Source organism: Oryzias latipes, chromosome 10 (genome assembly GCF_002234675.1).
Source record: "Oryzias latipes chromosome 10, ASM223467v1".
NCBI classification, from domain to species: domain Eukaryota; kingdom Metazoa; phylum Chordata; class Actinopteri; order Beloniformes; family Adrianichthyidae; genus Oryzias; species Oryzias latipes.
Window position 1 is genome coordinate 21,189,861 of NC_019868.2, and position 27,796 is coordinate 21,217,656.

Sequence of the window (27,796 nt, forward strand, 5' to 3'; positions counted from 1 at the left end):
CATACGTGATGATACGTGTGTGTATTTGTGTGCACATCAGTGTGTGATTGCTTGCACAGAGTGTTGCCACAAGGATGTGGTTTACTGCATGCAACTAACCCACGCCGGAAACTCTTCGGCATCTTCAATGTTTGCATTCTCCCTTTTTTTTCCCCCCTGCAGTCAGAGGCTTTCAGTTACTCCGTCCAATACCACCCAGTGTCTCCAGTGGTGTTATTCTCAACTGCTAACCATGTTTCCTCGGGTGATTTTGAAGGGAACCATGATCAAAAAATCTCAGCAAAAGAAGAGAACGTCACCGTGTAATTACAAAGAGAGATTTTTTGTTTTGGACACACAGGAGCTGAAGTATTCTGAGCGCCGTTCGGGGGTGAGTGCTTGTGTGCTTCATGGAATTGTCAAATTGAGCTTGACTGAACTGACAACTTTTGGAAATGGCACGATCTTGCAGAAGAAGCCCATGCTAAAAGGTTGCATTCAACTGTCCAGTATTAAGTGTGTGGAAATTGTGTGTAGTGACATCCCCATACCATGCCAATACAAGTACCCATTTCAGGTACCAGTCGCAGTTTTTTAACTTAAAAAATAATTTATTTCATTTTTAATTCAAAGGAATTTTGAAGATTTCTGTCTCATATTTTCTTTAAATCACAAATGCTTTGCAGGTTCTTCATGACAACTATTACCTCTACATTTTTGCTCCAGACAACGACTGTCGTATGAGATGGGTCAAAGCCCTCAAGGAGGGTAATTCAATCAGAACCTCTTTGTATCATTGTAATTTTAATATCTTGACCTGCATATAAAGAAATATGTTCATCTTTCTATGTAGAGACTAAATATAACAGTTTGGTTGCAAAATACCACACAAACTTCTGGATGGATGGAAAATGGAGATGCTGCCTACAAACTGACAAACTGGCAGCAGGTTGTCGTGTGTATGATCCAGTGGGTTGTGGTTTGTATTCATTTGTTATTGTTTCTTCTTTTAGTTACAATTAGATCTCACACGTTCCATTTCATATATTTATCATATATTTATTTCTTATTTGTTTACCTTTGTGAATATTCTCCCTAAAAAGGGATTGTGGCCTAAAAATCTGCATTTTAGATGCTAAAATCTTTATACTCTGCATAGGATTCTGTGTCAGTGCTTGTGATATGCAAGAAAAAGCCTTAACTACTAATTCCACTGTTTACTTAATCCACAGTCACTAAGAAGCCACTTCCCCAACTCCCAGATCCAGAGGTAGACCTCTTCAAATGTTAATGTTCTATTAATGCAGCCATTGAAAACTGACAAATCAGTTAATTTACAGCAATTTGTAGCAATTCATAGCAAAGTTACTTGACTTTTTTTTGCTTTGCCTTTTCTGTACATCTGGTAGATTTATTTGAATAGAACTGAGACAGCCGGTTTATTCATCAAATGTTACCCTAACTGTAAAAGTCCAGTCATGTCTTGTACATTGTTTTTGCCTTTTTGAATGAATTTTTAGTAGTGAATTGTTTCTTAGATATGGTTGATTTTTGCAGATGTCATTACAACCTTCAACACAGGGGATGGTCATAGCTTTGCAAGATTATGTGCCCATGGGAGACGACGATTTGCCCCTCCAGAAAGATCAGGAGTACCTGTTGATCAACAGCTCCCACTCTGAGTGGTGGGCTGTGCAGGACGACAAGGGGTAAGGCTTTAAAAAATAAATAAATAAATAAAAAAGCAGATTTGACCTTCTTTTAAAAAACCAATACATTGAAAATTAAATATTTCTAAAGAACATATTTGTGATTTTTTTTTTCTTAACAGTAAAACTGGTTTTGTGCCCAGTACGTACGTTGCGGAAAAATGTGGCAAAAACTTTGAGAGATTTCAGTGAGTTTTGTCAGATCTTATTTAATCTTACACATCTACAAGACACTGTTTAGATGTACTTGTTGATTTGTCGCTTTACAGATGGTACAACAAGCACATTAACAGAGCCGAGGCAGAAGACTTGTTAATGAAAAAGGTAGGAGCATAAACCACTTATTTATTTATTTATTTTAAACTTTGTCGTGCTTTATGGAAAATTACCTGGTTGGTAATCTCAAAAATCAAGTAAAAGAAAAAAAAAATTCCTCTGGCATGATAAGACGCACTTTACTTTTCAATAGTGCCGCCCACAGAAATCTTGCTTTTGCAAAAATAATGCACCTGCAAACTGACATTGTGGAGTGACATGGGACGTGAACATTTGTTCTCAAAACCGCGATGTTTCCTTCAAAACTGAATTTCCTGCTGACAGAATGTCTGCTGAACTTTGCAAACAGGTGGGAGAACTGCGCTCCCATCACCTCCTGCGACTCAGACACTTTCAAAGAGCTTGGCCAGCAACAAATCTTAAAAAAGTGAGAAAAGAGATGTGTGCAAGACAGTCAGCTGTGTTATGCAATATCTTCATTCTTACTACAGGGAAAAGAAGGTGCATTCATGGTGCGGGACTCAAGACAAGCAGGAGTCTACACGGTGTCCGTTTACACCAAAGCGCCCGGGTAACTGTCATTTTAACCACATACAACTCAAAGAGTCTACACAAAATGTGCTTTCTGACATTTTATTTTACATTAGTATGTTTGAACATGTTCTACATAAGTAAACATCCCCTTTTTCTGTCTTTTTTAAAAACATTAGTTTACATTTTGCTATTTTCTTATGATGTTTGTTGCTCTAAAATGTAAATACATATGTATTTTTTAGATCAAAAGGTGAAAAGAATCCCAGGGTGAAACATTATCAGATAAGGCAGGAGGAAGGAGGACAGTTCTACTTGGCTGAAAAGTATCTGTTCAACACCATTCCTGAGCTCATCCACTATCACCAACACAATGCTGCTGGTAAACATGCCTTCTGCACACATTTAGCATTAAGGAATTTGTTTTTCTTTGATATATATTTATATATATTTGCATGATAACTTATCTAATGCACTCTGCAGGTCTGATAACACGGCTGAGATACCCCGTTTTGCCAGATGGATGCTGCTTCCAGGAAGCTGCTGAAGGTCATGTGATGTATTGGCCTATCCGTTCAAACGAAAATTACCTGAACTAATGTCTTGAATGTTTTAACACCAGCCACTCTAAAGAAAAGTTACAGTAGGTGGAAGCATGGATTATTAACTTCATGATTTTGGTATTTGTTGGTCTCAACAGATCAGTGGGACATCCTCCCTGAGGAGCTGATCCTGGGGGAGGAGATAGGCAGCGGGCAGTTTGGGCTTGTACTGGAGGGGAGGTGGAGGGAGACGAAGGTGGCGGTGAAGATGGTGCGAGAAGAGTGCATGACCGATGACGAGTTCAAAGAGGAGGCAAAAGTTATGATGTAAGTGAGGTGCATTTTTAACATATTTTGTGTAAAACCAATGTAAAACAAGCGAGTTTGTGTTGCTGTGTGCTCCTACAGGAAGTTGTCTCACTGTAAACTGGTGCAGCTCTTTGGAGTGTGCGCACAGCGCTCTCCCATGTGTCTGGTGTTTGAGTACATGGAGAAAGGGTGTCTGACAGATTACCTGCTGGAGAAGAGAGGCCACTTGTCTCAGGAAACGCTGCTGGGAATGTGTCTGGATGTCAGCGAAGGGATGGCGTACCTGGAAAGCTCCAATTTTATCCACAGGGATCTGGTAAAACCAAGTATAAAGACATTTTATCAAAGACTTTTTATTGTGCAGTCTGTTGCAAAAGTTTTGTTCTGCATCTGTCATGCAGGCAGCTCGGAATTGCCTCATCTCAAAGAATAACGAGGTAAAGGTGTCAGACTTTGGCATGACCAGGTATGCTTATTTAAAAAGTCTTATATGAAAACTGACATGTTTTGTAGCAAACTGCTGGATAATTCAGTGATGTCCACCACAGGTACGTTCTTGATGACCAATACACAAGCTCCCTGTGCTCCAAGTTTCCTGTGAAGTGGTCAGCCCCAGAGGTGATCAAATATTCCAAGTTCAGCAGCAAGTCTGACGTCTGGTCATTTGGTACGCTCACCTTTATTTGTGGGTCTTTACAGTCTTTAAGTTACATCGTTTCTGCCAATTTATTTCATTTAATGGATTAAATGTCACCTTAAATGAAATCAAAAGGGCAGAAATTGTTTTGATGGTTTTGGAATTTAATTATTTTAGAACTAAAATAAGCCTTAAAGTCTTTTGTTTGTTTTTCATCTTTCTGTAACTAAATGCTTTTGTTTATGGGAATTTTCTTGTCAGAGATCGAGATTTAGAACATATTTTACCATAAAAGCAGTGATTTGTTAAATTTAAGCTTTTATAATCTTTTCGGAACTTTCATAAAGATATATATTTACCATAACAAGGAATATTTTAAACTTCTTTCATGAGAAGAGATTTCTTATAAGCTTAAAAGAGGAAAATGTTATAAAAACTGCTTAAAAACCTACAATGTGTTTCTTATCCTGTTTGTATTTTTCTGACATTAGTTAAGGATCAATTTAACCCAGAAGAAAGAAATAAAAGACCGGTGTAATTACATTAAATCACATAATAAAGTCAGCTTTTATTTAAAATTTTTTACTTTTAACCCTGAAAGAAACCATTTTCACTGATTGTGTTTTTAGGATAAGATAACCCTTTATTCGTCCAACAGTTGGCAAATTTCTTTATGACATCATTACAGCTTAAATGAAGATCATAAGAACACAGCATTTGAAAAATACCCAGCATCACATATTTACCGTCATACAGGGAACAGCTAGGAAGTCATTGCACCATGGGTCAGAAATCACCACAGGTTTTAGAATTAAAATTTCTCTCGATTTGGCATCAGTTAAAAAAATCTGTAGGTTGAACTTTACTTAAGAAAATAGTTGTGGCAGGAAGTCATAAATGTAGTAATGTTAGGTAATAATGTTAGGTAAAACTAAAATTTCTACCACACTCTGGTCAAGTCGTAAGTTCATCACAGAACCTCACAGATTGTGGTATTTATGTGGTCAAACGGATTATTACTTCACACCCTTTGTTCCTCTTTGTTCAGTTCAAAAGAGTCACAAGTCTTACAGTAAACCAGAAAAAGCTAATCATTTTGTACTATATTATACCTGTAAAACAATATTAAGCTACTCTTTTAGCATTTTTCGAAGGGAACAAACACCAACATGCAGGAGCACGAACACTTTTATTAATATTTTCAATTATTTGACTTTTTTTTAATTCATGTGACTCCATAAATTAATGCCTCCTGAAATGCATCAGTCTGCTTTTTCTTATCAATGGTGCTTTAAGTACAAGCAATCTGCCTTCAGTTTCTGTGACCATTGCAACCACAAGGTAGTAGATGTTTTTAATACCTGGACTCTCTGTGGTTTAGGTGTGCTTATGTGGGAGGTGTACAACGAGGGCCGTCTTCCGTACGATAACCGTTCAAACTCAGAAGTGGTGGAGTCGCTGAACGCAGGCCTGAGGCTCCTAAAACCTCGCCTGGCCTCGGACGCAGTCTACATGCTGATGGATTGGTGCTGGAAGGAGGTCAGAACAGGAAATCTACTCATTCAACAAGCAACCAGTGACTGACTGTGACAACATTTTTTTTTCTTATCTTTTTTCTAGAAACCCGATGACCGTCCATCTTTCGCTCTCCTCTTGCATGAACTGTCCGAGCTTTCTGGCATGTAAACCAATGAGAGCTTTTATTTATTTATTTATTTATTGATTCCTTATTAAACAGCCAACATTTTGTCAATGTATAAGGGTTTACTAATTGTGTGGATTTTGCACTTTACTTGTTTTATTATGCAGTAAACTATAAATAAGGTGATCCACACAGTGTGAAAGCTACTATGGCACTGTACATATTTCAGCATTTCACCATATTTCAGTTATTTCATAACACTTTGTTCATTAAAATGATGTTTTTTAGTTAATTTGATTATTTTTTAGGTTCCTCCACTTGCCAACATTGAGCTTTTTTGTAAACATAGATTACTCCAAAAAACAAATTTTTCAGTTTTTACATGACGTTTTTGCTGACATGACAAACAGCCCTACAATGGACTAGCAAACTGTACATCGCCTTTGATTAAAGGAACTGGGTAGGCTTTAGCATCCTCATGACCCTACACAGGAATCAGATTAGATTTATATGAGCAGACTTCAAAATGCTTGTAAATGTTTGTTTTTTGGCTTTTTTTTTTTGGATAAAAAACAACCTGAGCTGCTATTTGTCTTCACGTCAGTTCACCACAGCCGTGACGGCTTGTGCCTTATCTCTTTCCAATGCGTGATCTAGAACTCAAAACAGCATTTTACAAGTCAGTGAAGAATGTGGCCAGAGAAAAGTCACAAGATTTTAGAAAAATGGTGGGACGTTAGTGCCTTTGTTTGAGGTTTGTTTAAAGAATCAGCTAAACTTTTTTTTGTGTGTAAAAATGAAATGCAATGAAATTGCACAGGCAATTATTTTTCTGTATTTTTTATCATTAAGGTAATCAGCAGTGAGAAGAAGGTGATTTATTAAATGAAATTAGATTAAGATAGGTATACACAAGATTGTCAACATTCTTCCTGACTTCATCAGTAAATAAAAGAATATCAGATTTTTTTAAAGTCAAACACAAACACTGTTTGTGTTTGCTGTTGGAAAAACTGTATTGTTTTAAAAATATTTTGGGCTCTATAACAGGTGAGTTATTTTTTATTTATTTTTTTGTTATTTCATGCTATTTTTATGGATTTGCAGCCAATCAATTGAAGTTATTGACAACAAATGGCAATTCACCCTGTAGGGTTGTGGATACGTTCCTGCTTGTATTTCACCATACCCTGCTCTGACAAATTTTGATTGGCTGAAGCCTTTTTTCACAGAACTAAAACCAATATCTTGAATAAATCAATATTAGACACAACAAAGAACAAGAGAGTCTAAAAGGTCCAAAATGTCAGTTTGAAACTGTTATGTCAAAGACATTTTGTTCCTGTGGCTTAAAATAAAAACTGTGCCAGTATATAAAAAAATTGCTCTTCTGTTAAATAGGTATTTTCATATATAGTTTATAATGTCAGCTGAATACATCTAGATTGTAATCCATTTAGGTAAAAGAATTAGACTCTATCGTATTGCCACACAGTTAGTTGAATCGTTTGCAAATGTGTATCAAATCGTGTGAGACGAAAGAATATACAATCCTACTGGACACACCTGATCCAGGTAATCAGCTGTGACATTACACCTGGTTTCACCCAACATAGTTGAAAATTGTATATACAAATAAAGTTTAAAAACATGACAATAAAATACATATTCAAGAAGAGTCGTGATTCTTGACAAAACCTGACCCTAGAATTTGGATAGAGCTAATCCAGCCAGGTGGGATGCTTGGACTATTGGTAATCATTACTGTTTAAATAACGAAATAAAAAGAGGTTTCCTTTAAAATAGTGCACTGTGTCTATCCTGACAGAAAAGTAGATTTGCTGTTGACAACTATCTTTTACATCTGTGGGACTCAAAAAGAAACAGTGTGTCATCTGTTTATGAACTGCATAAATACAAAAACGTTTTGGATGGAAGCTGGAAAATATATTGGAGATATAATTAAATAGAAACTGTAAATCTTTTGGATAAAGAAACTATTCTGAGTTACCTTAATGACAAGGTAGCCAACGATTGTATTTTTATTACACAGTTGTTTTTATTATCAGCAAAATTCCATGTTCATAAAGTCAAATGGTCTAACTCCAAACCTATAGATTCTAACATTTTTTGAATGAAATCAATCTGTACTGTAAAATTATCAACTTCAAAACCAAAAGGCAATTCGAACTAATTTGATTTAAAAAAAAATTAAAATGTATTTAAACCCCAAAGGTTATTTGATTGATATTTCATTTTTTTCATCTTCTTTTTTTGTTCTGTTTTGTTCTGTTTGTCATGTTCTGAAAAATGAAATACAAGGGGTTGGCCCTCAGACGCCCTCTAGTGGCCAGGGGCGGTAAGCACAAGCAGTGCTTGTGGACTTCATGAAGTCGCCTGAAATGTCAGCAGAACATCCGAAACTCTACTTCATCTCTCAGATCCTTCAATAAAAAATATGTTACAACCGATTTAAAGGAGATGCGGATGAAAAGTAGACCTTCATTAGAGATATCCTGTCTGATGTTGCATCGATTATGTCTTTGACGTATAGTGGAACAATCAAAAGCATGATCCGATTGATGTGCTTTTGATTTTTTACTAAAAAAATAAAATAAAAATAAAACGGTTAATGTATGTGTTTTTGTTGGAGTGGGGGTGGCGATCATCCGGGGGGCCCCACGGTTTCTCCCCCTGCGTGACTGTCCCTTTAAGAACATGCACTTGCAGCCATTTTCTGCTCTTTGTGTGGGGTGGATTAGCACAGGGTTTGGTACAGGGCGAAACTGGAGCATCAGTCCACACAGAAGACGAGAGGAATCAGAAAATACACACGAATATTAAAAAATAATAATAAAAGGAAAGAAGCCACCGGATCGTCGTCGCAGACCGCGACACCGTCCGCCCGCCCGTTAGTCCGCCGGACGGACATGCATTTATATCAGGTATGTGAGAAATGGATGCAGCGGCACTCAGCGCTGGAGACGAGCGGGGATGTGATGACGGCTGGAGGCTGGGCTGCTTCTGCGCTCCCCCTTCTTTTCACTCGTGCCGTCTTCATTTATGACTGTGCACCGGGGGAGATAACGGTTTACGGACGGACGGATGCAACCCCATCCGGGCACCGGGGCTGATGCGCCGGGCAGATTCTGACTCATGAATGGGATCCCGTTAGCCTTCGTTGGCATCGTAGTTCTCCCCGTGATGGGTGGGGTGAGGAGAGGCTTCCTGTGTGTAGCAAGTGCACAGATGACACCCACGAGAGAGTTTTTTTTTTTTGGGAGGGGGTGACCTCGATCATAAAAGATTAATCGTTTTTTTTCTTTTTGTTGAAATGTCGTTTTATTATATTTATATATCATTTAATTGTATCCACCCAGCCGATTGCGATCATCATCATCATCATCATCATGATCATCATCATCATGATCGTCGGGCCAAATAAAAGCTGCGTTCTGAGCAGGCCTGCGGCGATCACCGCTCCTCACACTTCCGTTTAAACTAACGGAGGATTTCGGTCATGCGTGACCCCCCCCCCCCCCCCACGGAGCCCGCATTTTAAGGCAACAGCATCACCGTTTTTGTTTTTTGTTGTTTTTATTTTCTGGCAAACATGAAGAAATGCGGGGAAAAAAGGCGATGTTCGTCGAAGGCTGTCACACTGATGCGCGCGCACTTTCGCGCGCGCCCACTTCCAATTGTCAGCACAGCAGCAGAGATGTGCAATTCTGTTTAACTGATTATAATACTATTTACTGCTAAAGGAAGACGTTTAGGGCCTTTTTTTAATGTATATTTAAATGCGTTGAAAATGAATGAATTCCCAAACAATCCTTTTAAACTCAATCACTTTGCTGATTTTAATGTTTTTCAAAAATATTTCTTAAATGGTTCAAACATTATTTGGTCCAAACTAAATATAAGGTTTTGTTTTAACCCCAAATGTTGCCCATTTTTCTGCCTGCTTTCTCAAAGTAATATGGACAAAATCAGGATCTGAAACTGGTGTGTTGCCCAGATAAAACTATTACCAGTTTTGTTTTTTAATGCCTATTTTTTAATATTGCTTTGTTTTTTAACTCAAGATTTTACCGATATTTTACCTATTTTCTCAAAAGAAATGTGGAGAAAATGAGGATTAGAAACAGATATGTTCCTTTGACATACTTTTTATTTTTGTGTGAAAGCTTTATATTAAGATTCACAACTTTGATTTGAAAAAAAGATAGCATAACTGCTTTTTAAAAATTACTTTCAGCAGAATAAGTTGAGAGGGATAGAACCCACTGACTTAAGGAGAGGCTAACTGTGAAGTGCCAAAAAGGAGCCCATTTCATAAAAAAAAAAAAAAGTGAGAATCTTCCTTGTTGTTTCCCTCTACAGGGCTCTCCAACCTAAGGCTCTGGAGCCACATGTGCCCCCCCCCCCCATTGTGGTTCTGTGGTTGAAGAAAAATTCAATGTTTTTCATTTTAAAAGATAACATATTTTTTGGGCTACAACGTGCATCAAGTGAAACAAAACAGTCAAATAAGACAAACTTTATTCAACTTATACACACACAGTTCTGCAAGGCTCCTAGTGCTCCAACAGTCCATCAAGTGGTGAAGCTTTGTATTAAGTCAAACTAACATATTTATGACAGATTTTGGAGCATCATTTAAAAAAAAGGTCTGAAAGCATAACTGGAATCCTTGCATGTTCCAGTTATGTGTTCCTTACTGTCCTAAGAACGCTAAGATTCACCTACTTAGAACTCTGATTTAATTTGTTATAGGTTTATGAGTTTATGGCCGAGATGCACCGACAGCAGGAAAATTATTTGTTTATTTTTATTTAATTGCTCCTCACATTACACTACCTACTACTACATTTGCTGCATTGCGATGATCCAATGTGGCACAGGGTGTCTTTTATTTTGAAAGGAAGTCATGTGAACCACTGTTAAAGTTATAAAGTATTTCATATTTTGAAAAGAAAAGGCTTTTTTGTCTCTGTTTGTTTTCATGTTTGCCAAAAAGACAATAATTTATTTAAATTTATAATGATAGCAACATAAAAACAAAGCAGTTTCTTCTTTTTCTAAGGGCTCTGGTAGCTGCAGCTGGGTTGCTGTCAGTGGGAAATCAACTGGAATGGCACTAATTGCTGAAGGTTGCAGACTCTTGCCGTATAAATAAGACTCCTTGATTGAAATAGTTGTGTGCATGGTGTGCATCTGAAAACCAAACTTGACGTCGTGGTAACACTACAGTAAGTCTGTGTAAAGATGCCAATTCCAGCTACCTTTCTAACACCTGAGGCTCTTTGCACTATTTCATGCTGTTCTGTGCACATTTAAGGGGAAAACTCCAGCTTTCCCAAGCTGATCAGATAACTTCTAATTGTGCTTTTACTAAATAAACCACCTGAGGGGGATGTTCCAACAGCTGACATGACACTGGTTGACTAACAATGCGCATGTGCTTTTCCGGCTATCTATGTTTGCTTAGATCTTTCTAATTTTCTGCTGTTCTTGCGTTACCCAAGATCTGATGTAACTCAGTCCATGGTGTTTAGCTGGGAGGGTTTTCCGGTGAAGTCCAACAACAGTGTGAGATTTTCGTGGCCTCCCATAGTCCCCCATGCTAAGCCTCGTTACCAAGAGCCCAGAAGGGAATGTAGGGGCCCTTTTTGCTTTGCAGAGTTGCACATACACAGTGAGATAGACAGATCTGTCAACTGTGGAGCTCAGTTTGCAGGGGGGGGGGGGTTATTCAACTAGCTTGAGGTTAGCGCTGTTTGGTAGCACTGAGCATGTTTGTCTGCTGCACAAAAGCCCCGCTTTACTGTTTGTGAGCCTCCAAGCCAGAAGAGTTTGAAAGGAATGAGAGAGTTCTAAGCAGTAAAAACAGTGCGACGATTACGGCATCCAGCCAAAAACAACCAAATCCTAAAAAAAAAAAACAGCGTTTCGACAGAGTTTATCCTAAACTGCAACTATTGAGTGCCAAAAGTGCAGAAACTGTGCTGGATTTCATTTCCCTGTCACACTTGGATCTGGGATTTTCATTTGATTTTTTTTTTTGTGATGTGGATTTTGAACACGCCGGATTGCACAAATGGTCATGTAAAGCCCCCTCTTTTAATATGCAGATGATGAAAACAGAGGTTAAAGTTGTTTTTTTGTGACTAAACTGCAAGCTTCTTGTCTCTTTTCCTGGTGATTCAACCCTCTGATCCTCACCAGCTCCACTTGTGACTTGAATATTAAGCTGCTTATGGGGAGGTTTGCTCTGCCTGCCGGTTTAGATGTAATACATCCATTTCTGAAGGACACAGTGCATGGGGTGGATGCATACAGATTGGGGTTTTATTAAAGTTAGGTTTTGTAAAAAAAAAGACACAGACCGTATCCTGCCTCTCTGTCACTTATTACAGACACACAGATGAGCTAAGCAAGTACTTGTGGACACTTAATGATTTCAGTGGTAACCCAAAAATAGAAAAATACAAAACTTCAGTAGGGTTTTTTTCCAGTATCATCTTTAAGGCTTCTAAGAATCTCCTGCTTTAGTTGTTCCTGGTAATAATTTAAAAAATAACTTCAGTGTCCTGCACTCGGGTGAAGGGAGAAACAATAAAGAAGTGACACATCAAGGCGTTAAAAAATACCTGCTTTACTCTCGACTTAATATTTCAGTCAATCTGTGTAGTTTATAAGTTGAGAAGTTTTATTGTGTAACTTCATAGTTTTGTAGCTTTCTATTAAATAGGGGTGCTAAAATGTCCATTTTGTTTTAAAGATTATCTGAAATTTGATGGCAGGAACACAACAATACGATAAAATAATGTAGACCACCTTATTCCTTGTATTGTAATATATATTTTTAAAATGAATAATACCCAAAAGTATCAGTTTTGCAGGGATTCTCTAAACGTTTTATCTTACATGCTCGCTCTTTCCCTCTGCTCCTTGCAGACCGGGCTGTTTTTTGAGTGACACTTCATTACCATGACGACGCACGTGACGCTGGAAGATGCTCTGTCCAATGTGGACCTGCTGGAAGAGCTGCCCCTGCCAGACCAGCAGCCATGCATCGAGCCCCCTCCCTCCTCCATCATGTACCAGGTACCAACTTGCACGCACTGACCCCCCTCCTCCACCCCCACCATCACCGCGCCCATCTGCTGTCTGCCACAGCTGTTAGGATCCCCTTCAGCTTTTCCCATGTCACTCCTTTCTTTCTTTCTTTCTTTCTTTCTTTCTTTCTTTCTTTCTTTCTTTCTTTCTTTCTTTCTTTCTTTCTTTCTTTCTTTCTTTCTTTCTCTGCAGGCCAACTTTGACACCAACTTTGAAGACAGGAATGCGTTTGTGACGGGCATCGCTCGCTACATAGAGCAAGCCACAGTCCACTCCAGCATGGTGAGACTGCAGCTTCTGCTGCCATGCCAGAAGTCATTTCACTTCCCGTTTCAGCCAACAGAAAGCTGGCCGTAAGCTGCAGCTTCAGCCACTAAAGTGAGGCCTCATTCTGTGTAGACTGGTCATAATTTGACTGCGTCTACAGCACGACTGACACTCTATTTTACACAATTGTTCCACACACTGATGATGAGGCAGAGGAACACTTAACTCTTTCCCCTAAAGGTGAAGGATTGGAATATGGTTGGACTAACGCAGAGGGGAAGTAACGCTTTATTTTGGTGTGTTTTAGCAGGAAGTTTGATTGAGATTTTATTTTGGGAAGAACCACTTTTTAAAAGAGGAAGTGAACTGCTTTTGTCAAAATATTCACCAACTCTTGAAACTGGCAATATATTTAAAGACCCATTCTAAGGGAAATTGTGTTTTTTAAACATGTTCTTGTGGCATTTTACTGATGATGGAGAACATAGAAAAGAAAATGAAGCTCAAAATGGAATTTCTAGTAGTTCTTTATTCAAATCAATCAGGGGCACAAAAAAAAGCCATTTGAAAAAGATCGTATTAGAAACTATATCCTAGAAAACAACACAGATTTTCTATTTTGGCTTAGTATAATTACAATGAACAGACCACTGGGAACGCTTTGAAAATAGGAAGAAAAGATGATCTGAGTGGGTCTTTAAAATGATGGGGTGGCTCCATAAAAATACCAGCCATTTTTTAATCATACAATGTGACATTAAAAAACTTGATTATTTTTTTAAAAATGGACGTTTTTGCTTTTTGTTTCTATTCAGAACGAGATGCTGGAAGAAGGACATGAGTATGCTGTGATGCTTTACACCTGGAGGAGCTGCTCCAGAGCCATTCCTCAGGTTAGTACAACACCAACATAGTCTGTGTCTTCCAAACTGAAGTAGAATCTGCTGATGTACCATAACTGAATATTCCTGTCAAAAAACCCCGTTTGGATTGCTGTCTGAATTTGTTCAGATCAGCATGTGGTTGAACGTATGAAACTGTTAAAGTTGCTGAACATGAAATGTTGGTTTTAACTGGTCAAACCTGACATCTCATGGCAGCTGAAGCTTAGCTGTTCATGTTTTGCTTCTGCTCTGTTGGTTTTGACACCAACTTAAAAGTTTCATGTTTTTTTTCCATCTCTATCTCTTAAATTAACAGAGGTGTAGAGTGAAAACATAATCTATTATTAAATTTCGGTGTTCTGTTTTATATGAAGTTTCATTTTTATTGCTTTTATCAGTGTATAAACTTCATGAATGGCAGTTCTAAACTGTGTGTTGTCGCCATCTTGTGTTGGTTAGGTGAAATGCAACGAGCAGCCCAACAGAGTGGAGATCTATGAGAAAACAGTGGAGGTTCTGGAGCCTGAAGTGACCAAGCTTATGAAGTTCATGTACTTCCAGGCAAGATATTAATTGGAAAAGTGAAGCAAACAATCAACCAACGGATTTCTGATTTAAAAGGGTCAAATTCACTGCAACATGGTAGATTATTTATCTCTCATTTTTCGCAGAGGAAAGCTATAGAACGCTTCTGCAGTGAAGTAAAGCGACTCTGCCACGCTGAGAGAAGGAAAGACTTCGTGTCAGAGGCGTATCTGCTCACCCTGGGAAAATTCATCAACATGTTCGCAGTGCTGGATGAGCTCAAGAATATGAAGTGTAGTGTGAAGAACGATCACTCTGCTTACAAACGGTAGCCAGCAGTCATTTGGTTTACAGTTTTAAAGTAGCTTTGAAAATAAAATAAAAATGTTATTTTTTTTAGAACGAAAAGTAAAAGTTTTCCACTGTCTTCTGCCTTTTAGAGCTGCTCAGTTCTTGAGGAAGATGGCCGACCCTCAGTCCATCCAGGAGTCCCAAAATCTTTCCATGTTTTTAGCAAACCATAACAGGATCACTCAGGTTTGTTTGTGTCCTTTTCACATGTATGAGGTTGAAAATTAGATTTAAAAGGTTAGTGTTAATCCGAGCTGTTTTTTTCTATTTTTTTTTAATAAAACTGCATATTCAAATCAAAAGATGTTTTTTTTTTTTTCTTTACAGTGAACAAAAGTGGAAAGACGTTGGAGAATTGGGTTCACTGTTTATGCACAGAGCTGGTTAGATTAGGGTTTGACTTAGCTTTCTCTGCTGATGAATGAATATAAACCAAATGAGAATATTAGAAGTAGTCTAAAATAGCATAACCTATAAAATTATAAAGTCATTCAATTTTGTATAATTCTCAATTAACTTCTTTAATTTAAACAAAATAAAGGGACAAAATGCGTACAGTAATATATATTGTGACTAAAACAAAATTCTTTTCTTATTGTCAAATTTATAAAATCTACAAGATGACAAAAACGGCTTCATTTTCCGTGTCTAATCTGTAGTGTGTTCATTTTTTTAGTGCCTGCACCAGCAGCTGGAGGTGATTCCAGGATATGAAGAACTTTTGGCTGATATTGTCAACATCTGCGTTGACTATTATGAGAACAAAATGTATTTGACGCCGAGTGAGAAACACATGCTGCTAAAGGTCTGTGCAGCTCAACTTAAAGGGTAGTAAAGCTCTGATATCCATGTTGATGTTTATTTTAAGCAAGTGCTCTCCTTGTGCCTTCCAGGTTATGGGCTTTGGTCTGTACTTGATGGATGGAAATGTAAGTAATATCTACAAATTAGACGCCAAGAAGAGGATCAACTTGAGCAAGATTGACAAATTCTTCAAAGTAAGGCTCCAGCTGCTTTAACTACATTTTAGCGACTAACATAAAAAAAACAAATGGGTGAGGCGTTCATGCACTGTAATTTTCAGCTTCAAGTCGTACCACTTTTTGGAGACATGCAGATCGAGTTGTCACGCTACATCGAGACAAGTGCTCACTACGAGGAAAACAAGTCCAAGTAAGGAAACCCTGCCAACGAAATGCTGCTTTTCGGATCGACCTGTACAGTTCCTCTATGTTTCCTGCACGAGGCGTCTCCAGTGAAACGCCGCCGTCTTTTGTGCGCAGGTGGACGTGCACTCAGAGCAGCATCTCACCGCAGTACAACCTGTGTGAGCAGATGGTGCAGATCAGGGACGACCACATTCGCTTCATCTCGGAGCTTGCGCGCTACAGCAACAGCGAAGTGGTGACGGGTTCCGGGCTGGACAGCCAGAAGTCTGATGAGGAGTACAGGGAGCTGTTTGACCTGGCTCTGAGGGGTCTGCAGCTGTTGTCAAAGTGGAGCACCCACGTCATGGAAGTGGTAAGTTAAGAATTGGATGAAGTTTAGCCAACTCTTCAATACGATAAAGAGGTTTCTAGAGTTTTTTTAAGCAATTTTTGCTTAAAGACCCACTACATATAAACAGGTGGATGATGGGAAAGGGGAGCGGGGTTGCCCTGCACCAACAGTCCTGCCCACAACTTGGAGTTGAATTTCTATCAAATACTAGAAAACAACACAGGCTTTTTGAATTTGAATAAAAATGGCAATTCGGTGTGGGTCTTCAAAAACTAGCCCCGTGGGAGAGTGTCTGCCCTGAGACTGGAAGGCCGTGAGTTCAAATCCACAGTTGAGTCGCACGAAAGGGACCCAATGTCTCCCTGCTTGACACTTAGCAATAAAGAGGTTGGATTTGGGGGTTAAACCCCCAAAAGGTCACTGAACATGGCTGTGTCTGCACCGCTCCCCTGGGGGATGGGTCAAATGCAGAGAACACGTCACGTAGCTGACCTGTGTTGCAGTCGATAGAACTTTAACTTTTTTTTTTCCATTTGACCTATTTCCAACACTCCTTTTGTCTCTTTCAGTACTCATGGAAGTTGGTACATCCCACAGATAAATTCTGTAATAAGGACTGTCCAGGCACAGCAGAAGAGTATGAACGCGCCACAAGGTACAACTACACCAGTGAGGAGAAGTTTGCCCTGGTGGAGGTCATTGCTATGATTAAAGGGCTGCAGGTAAACACTGCCGACACATAAAGTGTTCGCTAATTGATGTTCAATGCAGGAGGACATTTAGAAACGGTGTCTGGACAGATATGGTGTCTGCTAAATAGTTTTATTTCAACTTAATTTATAGCTCAGGTGCTAAATAAAGAGGTCTCAGTCCTGAAGACATGCATAATGGTGGTTCTGTGGGATTTGCTGTGTAGGTGCTCATGGGTCGTATGGAGTCGGTGTTCAATCAGGCTATCAGGAATACAATCTATGCAGCCCTGCAAGACTTTGCTCAAATGACCCTCAGAGAGCCGCTACGCCAAGCGGTGCGCAAGAAGAAGAATGTCCTCATTAGGTACTGCAAAGTGAATCAGATAATCCCTTTTGGATTCAGCCTGCAAGAGATGAAGTACCAACTGTGGGATTTTTTTTTTTTTTTTTAAAGTGTTCTCCAGGCAATTCGAAAGACTGTCTGTGACTGGGAAGGAGCAAGAGAGCCTCCGAATGACCCCTGTCTGAGAGGCGAAAAGGATCCAAAGGGCGGTTTTGACATCAAGGTGCCCCGTAGAGCTGTGGGACCCTCCAGCACCCAGGTAAAGCATAAAACATACCAGGCTGCTTGGCATAGAAGGTGCAAGGTGCATGTTATTTGGGTTATTTGGGGAAAGGATTGCCAGGCACACAATTTTTATTTTATTTTTTCAAAGGAAAAGATAATAATCAAAGGGGAATCTGTCTCACCAGAGATGAAGGCAGGTTTTAAAAGTGAAGACAATCAGTATTGCCAGCTTCAAAGGGGGTTAGTGTTCTTTCTGTGATGGCAACAATATGAGAAAATGTCTTATTTTTCTTCAGAAAGAGGCAATACCTCTATTTTTTATAAATTTTTTCATGCTTTGCATGAAATCAAAAATTGATTGTCCAGTTTATTTATCTAAGTGGCAAATATCTTTGATGTTGTAGTTTGTTCCCTTTTGTATTGAATGAATGAATTAATTGAATTGAACTATAAAGACATACTCTAAAGAAAGTTACGTTTAAAATTGCATTTCGGATTTTTTTTTTTTTAGTTCAAGTAGTTTTGAAACGGAAGCAGACGATAAAATTTGGTTTGTAAAAAGAGCTTATTTGTGATATAAAAAAAATGCACGGAGCGGGCCACAAGATCCCTGCTCTCACCAACAGGGAGGGGGAAGATTAATTTCTAATGAACTACTGCCACTCCATAGGAACAATGTCCACAGGTTTTTAAAAAAATTGGCGAAAAACAACATAATAATTAAAAGACCACTGGGATACTAGATCAAAATAAAACACAAGTGGGACTTTAAGCATTTTTTGTTTCTTAATTTGTGAAAAATAAAAAGCATTTTGATGTTTGGTTGTCTTCCTGTGCAGTTGTACATGGTCCGCACCATGCTGGAGTCCCTGATAGCAGACAAAAGTGGATCGAAGAAGACTCTCCGCAGCAGTTTGGATGGACCCATAGTGCAGGCCATCGAAGATTTCCATAAGCAGTCCTTCTTCTTCACACATTTACTGAACTTTAGTGGTAAGCTAAATGTAATTCAAGTCATTTATTCAGGAGATGGAATATATTTTTTGATTGAAATCGAAAATTTTAGTTGGAATATCAAACTATAAGTGCATGCTGTTTGTTTTAATGATCCTATTTAAGCATGAAGGTTTTAACAGCTATCTGTACCTCTAATGATTTCCTTATATAGTCCACTTTGTCAGGTACAGCTCATCTAAACTCTAGTGCAGACAATAGGTGAACCTTGCTCTGTTTGAGAGGAAGGTTCTGGTTTTCATGTTTTTTATGGTTGACCAAAGCGCAGAAGTGAACCAAAAGGAGAAATGACATAAGAGTTATGTATTAAAAGTAGCAACAAAATCAGCAAAACTCAGAAGGAATCACATAAAGTTGAAAAGCATTGCAGTGTAAACTTGTAGTGAGGAAATACTAGCGCTAATTATCTGAGAGTGGTTGTGGCAATAGTTGTTTTTCTTCGTCTTCCCTGCTTTGGTCTGCTTATGCTGCCCCCAAGTGAGCAGCACTTGAAACTGCAGGTTTTCTTCAGGCAGTTAAATCTGCTTCAGCAGCTTCTGAGAGCTGTATGTGCTTTAGCAACCCAAACCAGACGAATGTACGACAGTTATTTGAATTTTCTGCTCATTTATACAAAGTCCACAGGACTATCCTTGTGCATGTAAGCAATACTTTTAATTGTGTTTGTCTTGTCCAGAGGCCCTGCAGCAGTGCTGCGACCTGTCCCAGCTCTGGTTCAGGGAGTTCTTCCTGGAGCTGACCATGGGCCGCAGAATCCAGTTCCCCATTGAAATGTCCATGCCATGGATCCTTACTGACCACATCCTGGAGACAAAGGAGCCTTCCATGATGGAGTAAGACTAATTAAGGGGAGATTTGTGTTTTGTACCCTAACAAGTGGGCAGTACTGCAACCATTACCCTTTCTCCTCCAGGTATGTGCTGTACCCCCTTGATTTGTACAACGACAGTGCCTACTATGCTCTTACAAAGTTTAAAAAGCAGTTCCTCTATGATGAAATTGAGGCTGAGGTAAGATCTGATGGACACCAATTCCATTTGGCTCATTTTAAGTTGAATTTGATATATATTTTGTGTGTTATTTGAACAGGTAAACCTGTGCTTTGACCAGTTTGTCTACAAGTTGGCAGATCAGATCTTTGCCTATTATAAAGCAATGGCTGGCAGGTAAAAGGAGATTTTTTTTTTGAACAGAATACAGAAATTTGAGGGCTTCGTTTGAAGAAATTGTGATTTTTTTCCACAGTGTTCTGCTAGACAAGCGTTTCAGGGCAGAGTGTAAAAACTACGGGGTCATCATCCCGTACCCTCCATCAAACCGCTACGAGACGCTGCTCAAACAGAGACACGTACAGGTATCTGCACATCGTCTTTTTGATTATTTTGCTGTCTCATTTGCAAACTATGTCATTGTCGTATTTGACTCGTCTGCAGCTGCTGGGTCGCTCGATTGACCTGAACCGCCTGATCACCCAGAGAATCTCGGCAGCGATGTACAAATCCTTGGATCATGCTATTAGCCGTTTTGAGAGTGAAGACCTCACCTCCATAGTGGTGAGGGGACCATCAGGTGAAGCTTATTCCTGTTCGTTCTCCATATTTTGTTTAAACTCCTTGTATTTTTGGACAGGAGTTGGAGTGGCTCCTGGAGATCAACAGGCTAACCCACAGACTTCTGTGCAAACACTTGACGCTGGACAGCTTTGATGCCATGTTTCGTGAGGCCAACCACAATGTCTCTGCTCCCTACGGACGAATCACGCTCCACGTTTTCTGGGAACTCAACTTCGATTTTCTCCCAAATTACTGCTACAACGGATCAACGAACCGGTCAGCTAAATAAATGTAAAGAAAAACCATTGTTTTGTTTCAACTTTGAACCATCTCTCCTGTTCCTCTCAGCTTTGTGCGAACAGCTATTCCTTTCACCCAGGAGCCTCAAAGAGACAAGCCAGCCAATGTGCAGCCTTATTACTTGTATGGATCCAAGGTATATTGCCATTCTATGTTTGGTGTTCATATTTTTATCTATTTTTTGTTGCTTTTTACACTGTGTAACAAAAGAAAAACTGAAATAATGACTATGCTGCCTCCGATTATGATTCCGATGCTTCCTCTTTTTCTTCTCAGCCTCTGAACATCGCCTACTCCCACATATACAGCTCCTATAGAAACTTCGTCGGCCCGCCTCACTTCAAGACCATCTGCCGCCTGCTTGGTTACCAAGGCATCGCTGTCGTGATGGAGGAGCTGCTGAAAATTGTCAAGAGCCTGGTATTTATCTTCCAATTGCAGCCTCCAAAAAACATGTTGTCATGATCTTTCTGAATTGTAACCGCTATCATTATCTGCCTTTTTCTTTCCCTTTCGATGCTTTTGTCTATCTATTTTACCCTATAGTTGCAGGGCACCATACTGCAATATGTGAAAACTCTGATAGAAGTCATGCCCAAGATCTGCCGTCTACCGCGCCATGAGTATGGTTCCCCCGGTGAGCTCACCTCTGTCTTTTGTCCAACCACATTTACTGACAGGTTTTGAAATTTTAAACTTAAATGTGCACTTTTTATTTTTATTTTTTTTTAGCAAAAATGACTCAAATAAGGAAGTTCAGTGTAAATTCAATTAAAAGCATAGATTGTGACTGGTTGAGGTTTTTTACATACTACATTAAATTAAAAAACCATCAAGCTGAGATTCATAATGACTATTATTGTTATAATCCAGTATAAGATTATTCCAAGAAACCAGATCATTTAATTAAATTCTAATGGTCTATGTAATTGACCAGCAGATTACACTGAAAGCTTTTCATTGGAATCTTCATACTGAGTAAGCTAACAGCAACAGGGCATAAACTTCCATTTTTAAATGGAAGATTAGGAAGAATTCTTCAGCAGAACCAGACTTGATATGAGTAACAGGTTGGGCTCTAAAAGGGGGCTAAATGCTGTGACTGTCCGACACAAATGTGACGGCCCGCAAAAATCAACAATTAACTAAAAGCACCCCACAAACCAAAATAAAACAATATATATAACGTAAGGATGGACGGACAGACAGATGAAGATTAGACAGGCAGACGAGGCCGAATATAGGCATTGAAAAGAGGGGGGCAATGCCACCTAAATGCGTCGGTGCCCCCCTGAATGTGATGGCCCACGACGTCCACCACCAACTATAGAAATAAAAATTACAAAAAAAAAACAAAAAAAAAGACATCATGGAGTTACAGACAGATGGACAAATAGACGGACACGAAAAGAAAAAAAAATACATAAATGCACCCTTAACAGCTTGCTGGTGCCTATCCTAAGACCGATAAATAAGGAGGGTAGTGTCAGGAAGAGCATTCAACCTAAAACCTAGGACATTTCAGATAGATCAAAGGAGAAGATGAAGGCTATAGATGAGCTGAAATGATGAAAGCATGGTTTTCTATGCATATGTAGGAGCTCGGACGGATGTGAAACCCCAAACTCTTAGCACAACCCCTAATATTCTTGCTTTACCCCAGAGTGGGGCAGGCTAAATCCGGGCCGGCTTTGAACTCTGCTGAATTTAATGTAGCCACCGTTCTTGAAAGAAATGTAAAAATGTGGTTCCCAGTGAGAAAAGTGGCTAGAAAAAAATGTTTCTTCTTTTTTTCCCCCTCTGTGTTAATTTAGTTTTGGAAGTTCTGATCCACATTTATGTACTGTGGCTAAAGCTACGTGTGCAAAATCAGACTACAGTTGGCCAGACAGATTATGCTGAGGTGAAGAGGTTTGTAAATCTGTAGCTTACTGATGTTCTGTACCTTTGTAACCTAAAATCTTGACCTGGCTCGTAGCCCGCGACCTTTCCATCTGTAGTTAGCGGTCCTCCTGTCCTCTGGTGAAAGCCTGGCGCTCTCATTGAATGTGGGTCACACTGACCTGAGTCATCCCCGTAGCATTGGGGGTTTTACAAAATCGCGAGGTACTTGGTTCGAAGGAGTTTGGGGAGTTTGACTCTTGTCTCTTCATAAAACAAGGATTTCGCAGTGGTTCAGTTTGTTATTTCTGCCCCGCCAGGAATCCTGGAGTTCTTTCATCATCAGCTCAAGGATATCATTGAATACGCTGAGCTGAAGACAGATGTCTTTCAGAGCTTAAGGGAGGTGGGAAACGCTATCCTCTTCTGCCTGCTCATCGAACAAGCTCTGGTAAGTCCTTTTGTTTGGATTTGTCTACATCTCATAGTACTCTAATGTTTCCTCTTGTCATATCTCCTATATTGTGTTGCTTCTCCTGCTACATAAACTCTATCAGTTTATTGTAATGAACCCTTTCTTGTCTGTAAGCATGCTTTTGTTGACAAGCCTCTGTTATGTAGCGTGACGTATTGAATAATGAATGAAAGTTTAAGATTCCCTTTGAAATGGGGAATCATGTGACTCAAGTCTCCACACCCTCAAATGTGTTCGATCTTTCATAGCTTTTTATTCTGAAAACAGTTCTATCTTTTATTACACGCTGGAAACTATCACAGGTGGTAAGAATTTAGGTTTGGTTATTGGTATCAGTATTAAAGAGAACAAATCTGGTATTTTCTTTTCCTTTCTTGTACGTTGGAGCTGCTTTTTTTAATTTATTTAACTTTATGTTAACGTTGGCTCGTTTTTTACCACCAATCAACCATGGAAGCATAAGGACCTTTTTACTTTTTAAAATTTCAAATTAAAATGTTTCACTTGAGTGAAAATCAAGGCGTGCTCCTAACTTCCTTGACTTCCATGGAAGAGGTGATGACATATTTTGGTTTGCTGTGGTGCTTAACTCTCCAGTCTCTTCTAAGTGTGGTCGCTCATAATGCCTGTGTACTTTGAACTGTTTCTCTTTAACTTCTCTTCGTCATCGCCGTCTTGGCTGCACTGACTCTAGTGTGTGTATGAAGTGTCTTTGTGTTGCTGTCGGTGTGTTTTGACCGTTCGGTTTTCTCAACGTTGCATGGTTCTTTCTTCTTGTTCTCGATCTTTCAGTCAAGGCTCTAACATGCTGCTTTTGCATGTTTTCTTTGATTTTCTTCACTGACTGTCTCCATGACAACTGCCTTTTGGTGCATTAGTAGTCACGTCAGTTCTCATGGCTCACATGCCACGCTCAGAACCTGTGCACATATTTAGGCCTTTGGGGTGGATGTATGCCTTCTGAATCCACCTATATGGGATTTTGTGCTGCACGTGTGACAGATTTGATTTCTGTTTGCACTGGCCTCTCACCTGGCCTTCATCATCATTCAATCCTAGTCAATTTTTGCTGCAGTGCTGCATAATCTCAAAAAGGCATGTAGCAGCCTGTTGCATTTGCTCCATTTTGGAGCTGCAGCATATTCCGTATTGTTTTAAAAGTTGATACCTTTTTTTTGTTTGCCCCCAAAGCTCAAAAAAAGCTCACTCAGGAAAATGAAAACCACCTCATAGTTTTCATTTTCATTCTTGCATGCTTTGTTAGGATATCTGTTTAGCAATGTTTTTTTTTATTGCTTTGTGGGTGAATTGCAGTCCCAGGAGGAAGTGTGCGACCTGCTTCACGCTGCCCCCTTCCAGAACATTCTGCCTAGAGTCTACATCAAAGGTACACAAAACACATCAGTCCTTCTCACAGGAAGAAGATATGTTTTTTTTAAACCTGTGGTGTTTGTGTTGAACATAGAGGGAGAGCGTTTGGAGGTGAGGATGAAGAGACTGGAAGCAAAGTACGCCCCACTTCACCTTGTGCCTCTAATCGAGAGGCTGGGAACCCCGCAGGTGGGACATGCTCCTTTCCATCTTTTGGAATACTAATATTTATTAAATGCATGATGAAAAATAAAAAAATGTATTTGTTGTTGCTTATCTTTTCTCCAGCAAATAGCCATCGCACGAGAGGGTGACCTGTTGACCAAAGAGCGCCTGTGCTGCGGCCTCTCCATGTTTGAGGTCATTTTGACTCGCATCCGCAGCTTCCTGCAGGACGGCGTGTGGCGCGGGCCCCCGCCCACTAACGGAGTGATGCATGTTGATGAGTGCATGGAGTTCCACCGCCTGTGGAGTGCCATGCAGTTTGTCTACTGCATCCCTGTAGGCACACACGAGTTTACAGCAGAGTAAGTACAGCCTTTGATTTGTTGGACCATCTTTCATTTAATGTTGTTTTTGCTGCAGTTTCAGAGAAGCAGAAAATCAAACATTTTTGCTGTGTCTTTAGACTCGTGTCTTCTTTAGAGACCCACTCCGATCATCTTTTGATCTACTGTAAAAGCGTTCCCAGTGGTCTTTTAATTAGTATTTTGCCGTTTTTGGCCAAAAAAACCCAAGACATAGTTCCTACAGTGGTTAATAAGAAATTTGCCCCTAAGTTGTGCCCAGGACTATACAAGTACTGAGCGATGTTGAGCTTAATTTTTTCTTAATGTATGTCCTCTATCAGAAAAATGCCATGGTAATTTTCATTGGAGAAGGCCTTCAACTAAAACAACATCTTCTTTTTCTGCCTTTCAGACAGTGCTTTGGTGATGGGCTCAACTGGGCAGGCTGTGCCATTATTGTTCTGCTGGGACAACAGCGACGCTTCGATCTATTTGATTTTTGCTACCATCTGCTGAAAGTCCAAAGGCAGGATGGCAAGGACGAGATCATCAAGAATGTGGTGAGTATATTTCATCTTCTTTTTGGAAGCCTAATTTCCCTTTTGCTTTTTTATGTCAGTTTATTAAATGATATCCCTTTTTGCTGCTTTTTCCTTCTTCTTTTTTTTTTTTTTGACAGCCCCTGAAGAAGATGGCAGACCGGATTAGAAAGTACCAGATCCTCAACAATGAGATATTTGCCATCCTGAACAAGTACATGAAGGCAGTAGAAACAGACAGTTCCACTGTGGAGCATGTTCGCTGTTTCCAGCCTCCTATACACCAATCCCTGGCCACCACCTGCTGAGAAAAAGCTTTGTTTGATGGCACAGACACACATTCCCCCTAAGCTGTGATGCTGATTTCTGCTCCTTACTCATCTTTGAGAGGTATTAGTCACAATAATGGGTCACAAAGCTTTGAAAAATCGGAAACAAGTTCTCTCAAATGTTTCCTTTTATTTAAGTTGTCTTTAAATTTTTCAAAGACGCTGACCAGATGGGAGGTAGAAGAGTATATTCACCTTTTTTTATTTAACATTTTTTTTCTTTTAAACGTACCTCTCTTTGTGTTATTCTCGCTGAAACTCATGCATGCCTTGTCTTATTCCCTCAGCTGCTCACTTGTGCATTGGAAAGCGCTTTGATTAAAAAAACATCCTGAAATATTAAACTGGAGCTAATAAAGCCCCCAAAATTAAAAATGAGAAGAAAGGGAATTGATTTTAACAACAATATTTACTAGTCTAACAAACGACTCATGGTTCAAGTCATAAAATATGTTGGTGCTCTCAAAGTGCTCTTTTTGCTATTGACATTTCTTGCCTCTGCACCTCCACGCTTCTCTGCTCTGCATGTCATTTTTGGATCCAACTTTGTTTGGATCGCTTCACAATACGATACAATAATCGGGTCAGGCCATACCCAGGGTACACAGTGTCTTATGAAGAAGTATTTGACCCCTGTCACCTTCCTCCATACCTGGCTTGCTTTTTGAATCATAGAAACTGGTTGCATTTCTTTGTGCCACCACCTCGTTTTTTTTTTTTTTTCCTTCTTTCTTTGATTGCTTTTGCAAGTTCCACACTGTAAACTTCCACTGTTGAACAAAGTGAAGTATTGAGTGTTGTAAATGTTCCTGTTTCTAATTATTAATAATTTAGTTTACACATCTTTGGTATACCTGCCTCTACTACTACTACTACTACAAAAAAACAACCTCAAGTGTTTTTCCTTTTCTTTGTCAGCTCAAGAGATTTTTTATATTCTGTACATGAAATTATTTACAAATTTCTTATTCATCTAAGTATGTGTTTGATTTTTTGATGACAAAAATACAGAAGAAGTGAGATCTGAAGAAGTACCTCTAGTTCTGACAAGAATAACTTGCTTTGATTGAGTGAATGATTAGACCTGTCAAGAACTACTTCCAGGCATAACAAATTAAAATGATGTGTTGATAGTGAAATAAAGGGCAGTTTCATAAATACATGTATCTACTATCCTTGGACTTTCGGTTAAGGTTTTGCAGTGTTATAAAAACATGTTCCCCTTTTTTTCATTTTGAAGAAAATAAGAGGAGAGCCTCAAACAGCCCTGTAATCTCTGTTTAAAATGGAGAATGTTTCTTTTGTAAACCCAGTGTCTTTCTTTCATATTTATTCCAGTCCAAACTATTGTTCATTTAAAGATTTAATCAAGTAAAAATGAAGGTGCCGATGTATCATCTCCAAACCTAAGCATGGCAGAAGTAATTTATTGTCTTAAGTGGCTCTATTTGTGACATGAGGCTTTGTTTATGATATTGTTGTACAAGTGATGGTGTTTAAAAGTATGGGGAAAAATCATTAAAATGTGTACAACAATAGTTCTGCAAGGTTATGTTGTATATCCATTAATAACAAGGTTTTTGAACATATTAAATGTGTTTTGATGAGGTTTAGCTATAAATTCAGATACAAATATGTTTCTAATATTGTTTGCAGATATTCTCAGAGGATAAGGAGGATGGTGGTTGTTGCTTAAAAAATGAATTATTTGAAATTGACAGTTGGATACACATGATTACGGAGGCAAATGAGGCCCTTCTGTTTTGAAAAACCACTTACTGAATAAAGCAACATTATTTTCACAGGAGGACCTCATGTCACGTGATCACATGAATGTTTTGAACATTACTAAATACAAATTAACTTTTTTCCAAAAGTTAAACTAATCAAAATTACCTTTTTTTTTTGGTTTTTATGGTAATGGAGTCCAATTATCTGTGGCAGTTATGTGTAAACATAAAAAGTGACACTAAACCCTAACCCTTGTGCTATCCTACGGGGTCAACAAAGGTGGAAAAGGTGAAGAGGATTTTGTGTCATCCATGGAAACCAATGAAGATCAAAAATCATTGAAGAAAAAAGTTCAGCGCACTGTCTTGTGGGGTCTAGATGACCTCACTCCCAATGTCAAAGTGCCTAGGATAGCACAAAGGCTAATGGCTCAAATATTTTTAGAAATATTTTGTAGTGTGTACTTACTCCAATGAACTCAAAACAAAGACGGAACAGTCAGCTCTGAGAACATGTTGTTTGTGAAAGAGAGATGTGATTGGACGTTGGTGTTTTACGTC

At 39.1% G+C, this 27,796-nt stretch overlaps 2 protein-coding genes across 3 annotated transcripts; both read left to right on the forward strand.

Annotated features, from left to right (window-relative positions):
* The first annotated feature begins 165 nt into the window (after window positions 1-165).
* Window positions 166-6,238, forward strand: itk (IL2 inducible T cell kinase). Its single transcript, XM_011480390.3, has 17 exons — window positions 166-370; window positions 452-556; window positions 666-747; window positions 833-958; window positions 1,212-1,249; window positions 1,537-1,688; window positions 1,811-1,876; window positions 1,958-2,012; window positions 2,456-2,535; window positions 2,741-2,877; window positions 2,979-3,044; window positions 3,196-3,364; window positions 3,446-3,662; window positions 3,748-3,812; window positions 3,895-4,013; window positions 5,365-5,522; window positions 5,604-6,238. Exons 1-17 carry the CDS (start codon window positions 233-235, stop codon window positions 5,667-5,669), a joined length of 1,839 nt encoding a protein of 612 aa, XP_011478692.1. The 5' UTR covers window positions 166-232; the 3' UTR covers window positions 5,670-6,238.
* Window positions 6,239-8,359: 2,121 nt separating this feature from the next.
* On the forward strand, window positions 8,360-27,043 carry LOC101164818 (cytoplasmic FMR1-interacting protein 2). 2 transcript variants are annotated; one of them, XM_023959332.1, is made up of 30 exons: window positions 8,362-8,570; window positions 12,586-12,735; window positions 12,940-13,029; window positions 13,830-13,907; window positions 14,358-14,459; window positions 14,570-14,751; window positions 14,864-14,960; window positions 15,451-15,579; window positions 15,668-15,772; window positions 15,859-15,947; window positions 16,058-16,295; window positions 16,844-16,996; window positions 17,191-17,330; window positions 17,421-17,568; window positions 18,374-18,527; window positions 19,225-19,381; window positions 19,462-19,558; window positions 19,638-19,714; window positions 19,794-19,902; window positions 19,982-20,101; window positions 20,178-20,377; window positions 20,450-20,537; window positions 20,678-20,821; window positions 20,948-21,038; window positions 22,603-22,733; window positions 24,072-24,144; window positions 24,223-24,317; window positions 24,417-24,655; window positions 25,050-25,197; window positions 25,317-27,043. In XM_023959332.1, exons 2-30 carry the CDS (start codon window positions 12,619-12,621, stop codon window positions 25,482-25,484), a joined length of 3,759 nt encoding a protein of 1,252 aa, XP_023815100.1. In that variant the 5' UTR covers window positions 8,362-8,570; window positions 12,586-12,618; the 3' UTR covers window positions 25,485-27,043. The 2 variants fall into 2 exon arrangements, with proteins under 2 accessions (XP_023815101.1, XP_023815100.1); XM_023959333.1 differs by lacking the exons at window positions 24,072-24,144; window positions 24,223-24,317; window positions 24,417-24,655; window positions 25,050-25,197; window positions 25,317-27,043 and adding an exon at window positions 23,060-24,064 and having other exon boundaries at window positions 8,360-8,570.
* The last annotated feature ends 753 nt before the right edge of the window (window positions 27,044-27,796 follow it).

Excerpts from the sequence above, each read along its gene's own strand:
- itk (XM_011480390.3), top strand. The coding sequence starts at position 233 with ATGTTTCCTCGGGTGATTTTGAAGGGAACCATGATCAAAAAATCTCAG. Across the intron at positions 748-832 it reads GGTCAAAGCCCTCAAGGAGG|AGACTAAATATAACAGTTTG; the intron begins GTAATTCAATCA and ends CTTTCTATGTAG. Across the intron at positions 959-1,211 it reads GTATGATCCAGTGGGTTGTG|TCACTAAGAAGCCACTTCCC; the intron begins GTTTGTATTCAT and ends CTTAATCCACAG.
- LOC101164818 (XM_023959332.1), top strand. The coding sequence starts at position 12,619 with ATGACGACGCACGTGACGCTGGAAGATGCTCTGTCCAATGTGGACCTG. Across the intron at positions 14,961-15,450 it reads ACCATAACAGGATCACTCAG|TGCCTGCACCAGCAGCTGGA; the intron begins GTTTGTTTGTGT and ends TCATTTTTTTAG. Across the intron at positions 19,382-19,461 it reads AAGGAGCCTTCCATGATGGA|GTATGTGCTGTACCCCCTTG; the intron begins GTAAGACTAATT and ends TTTCTCCTCCAG.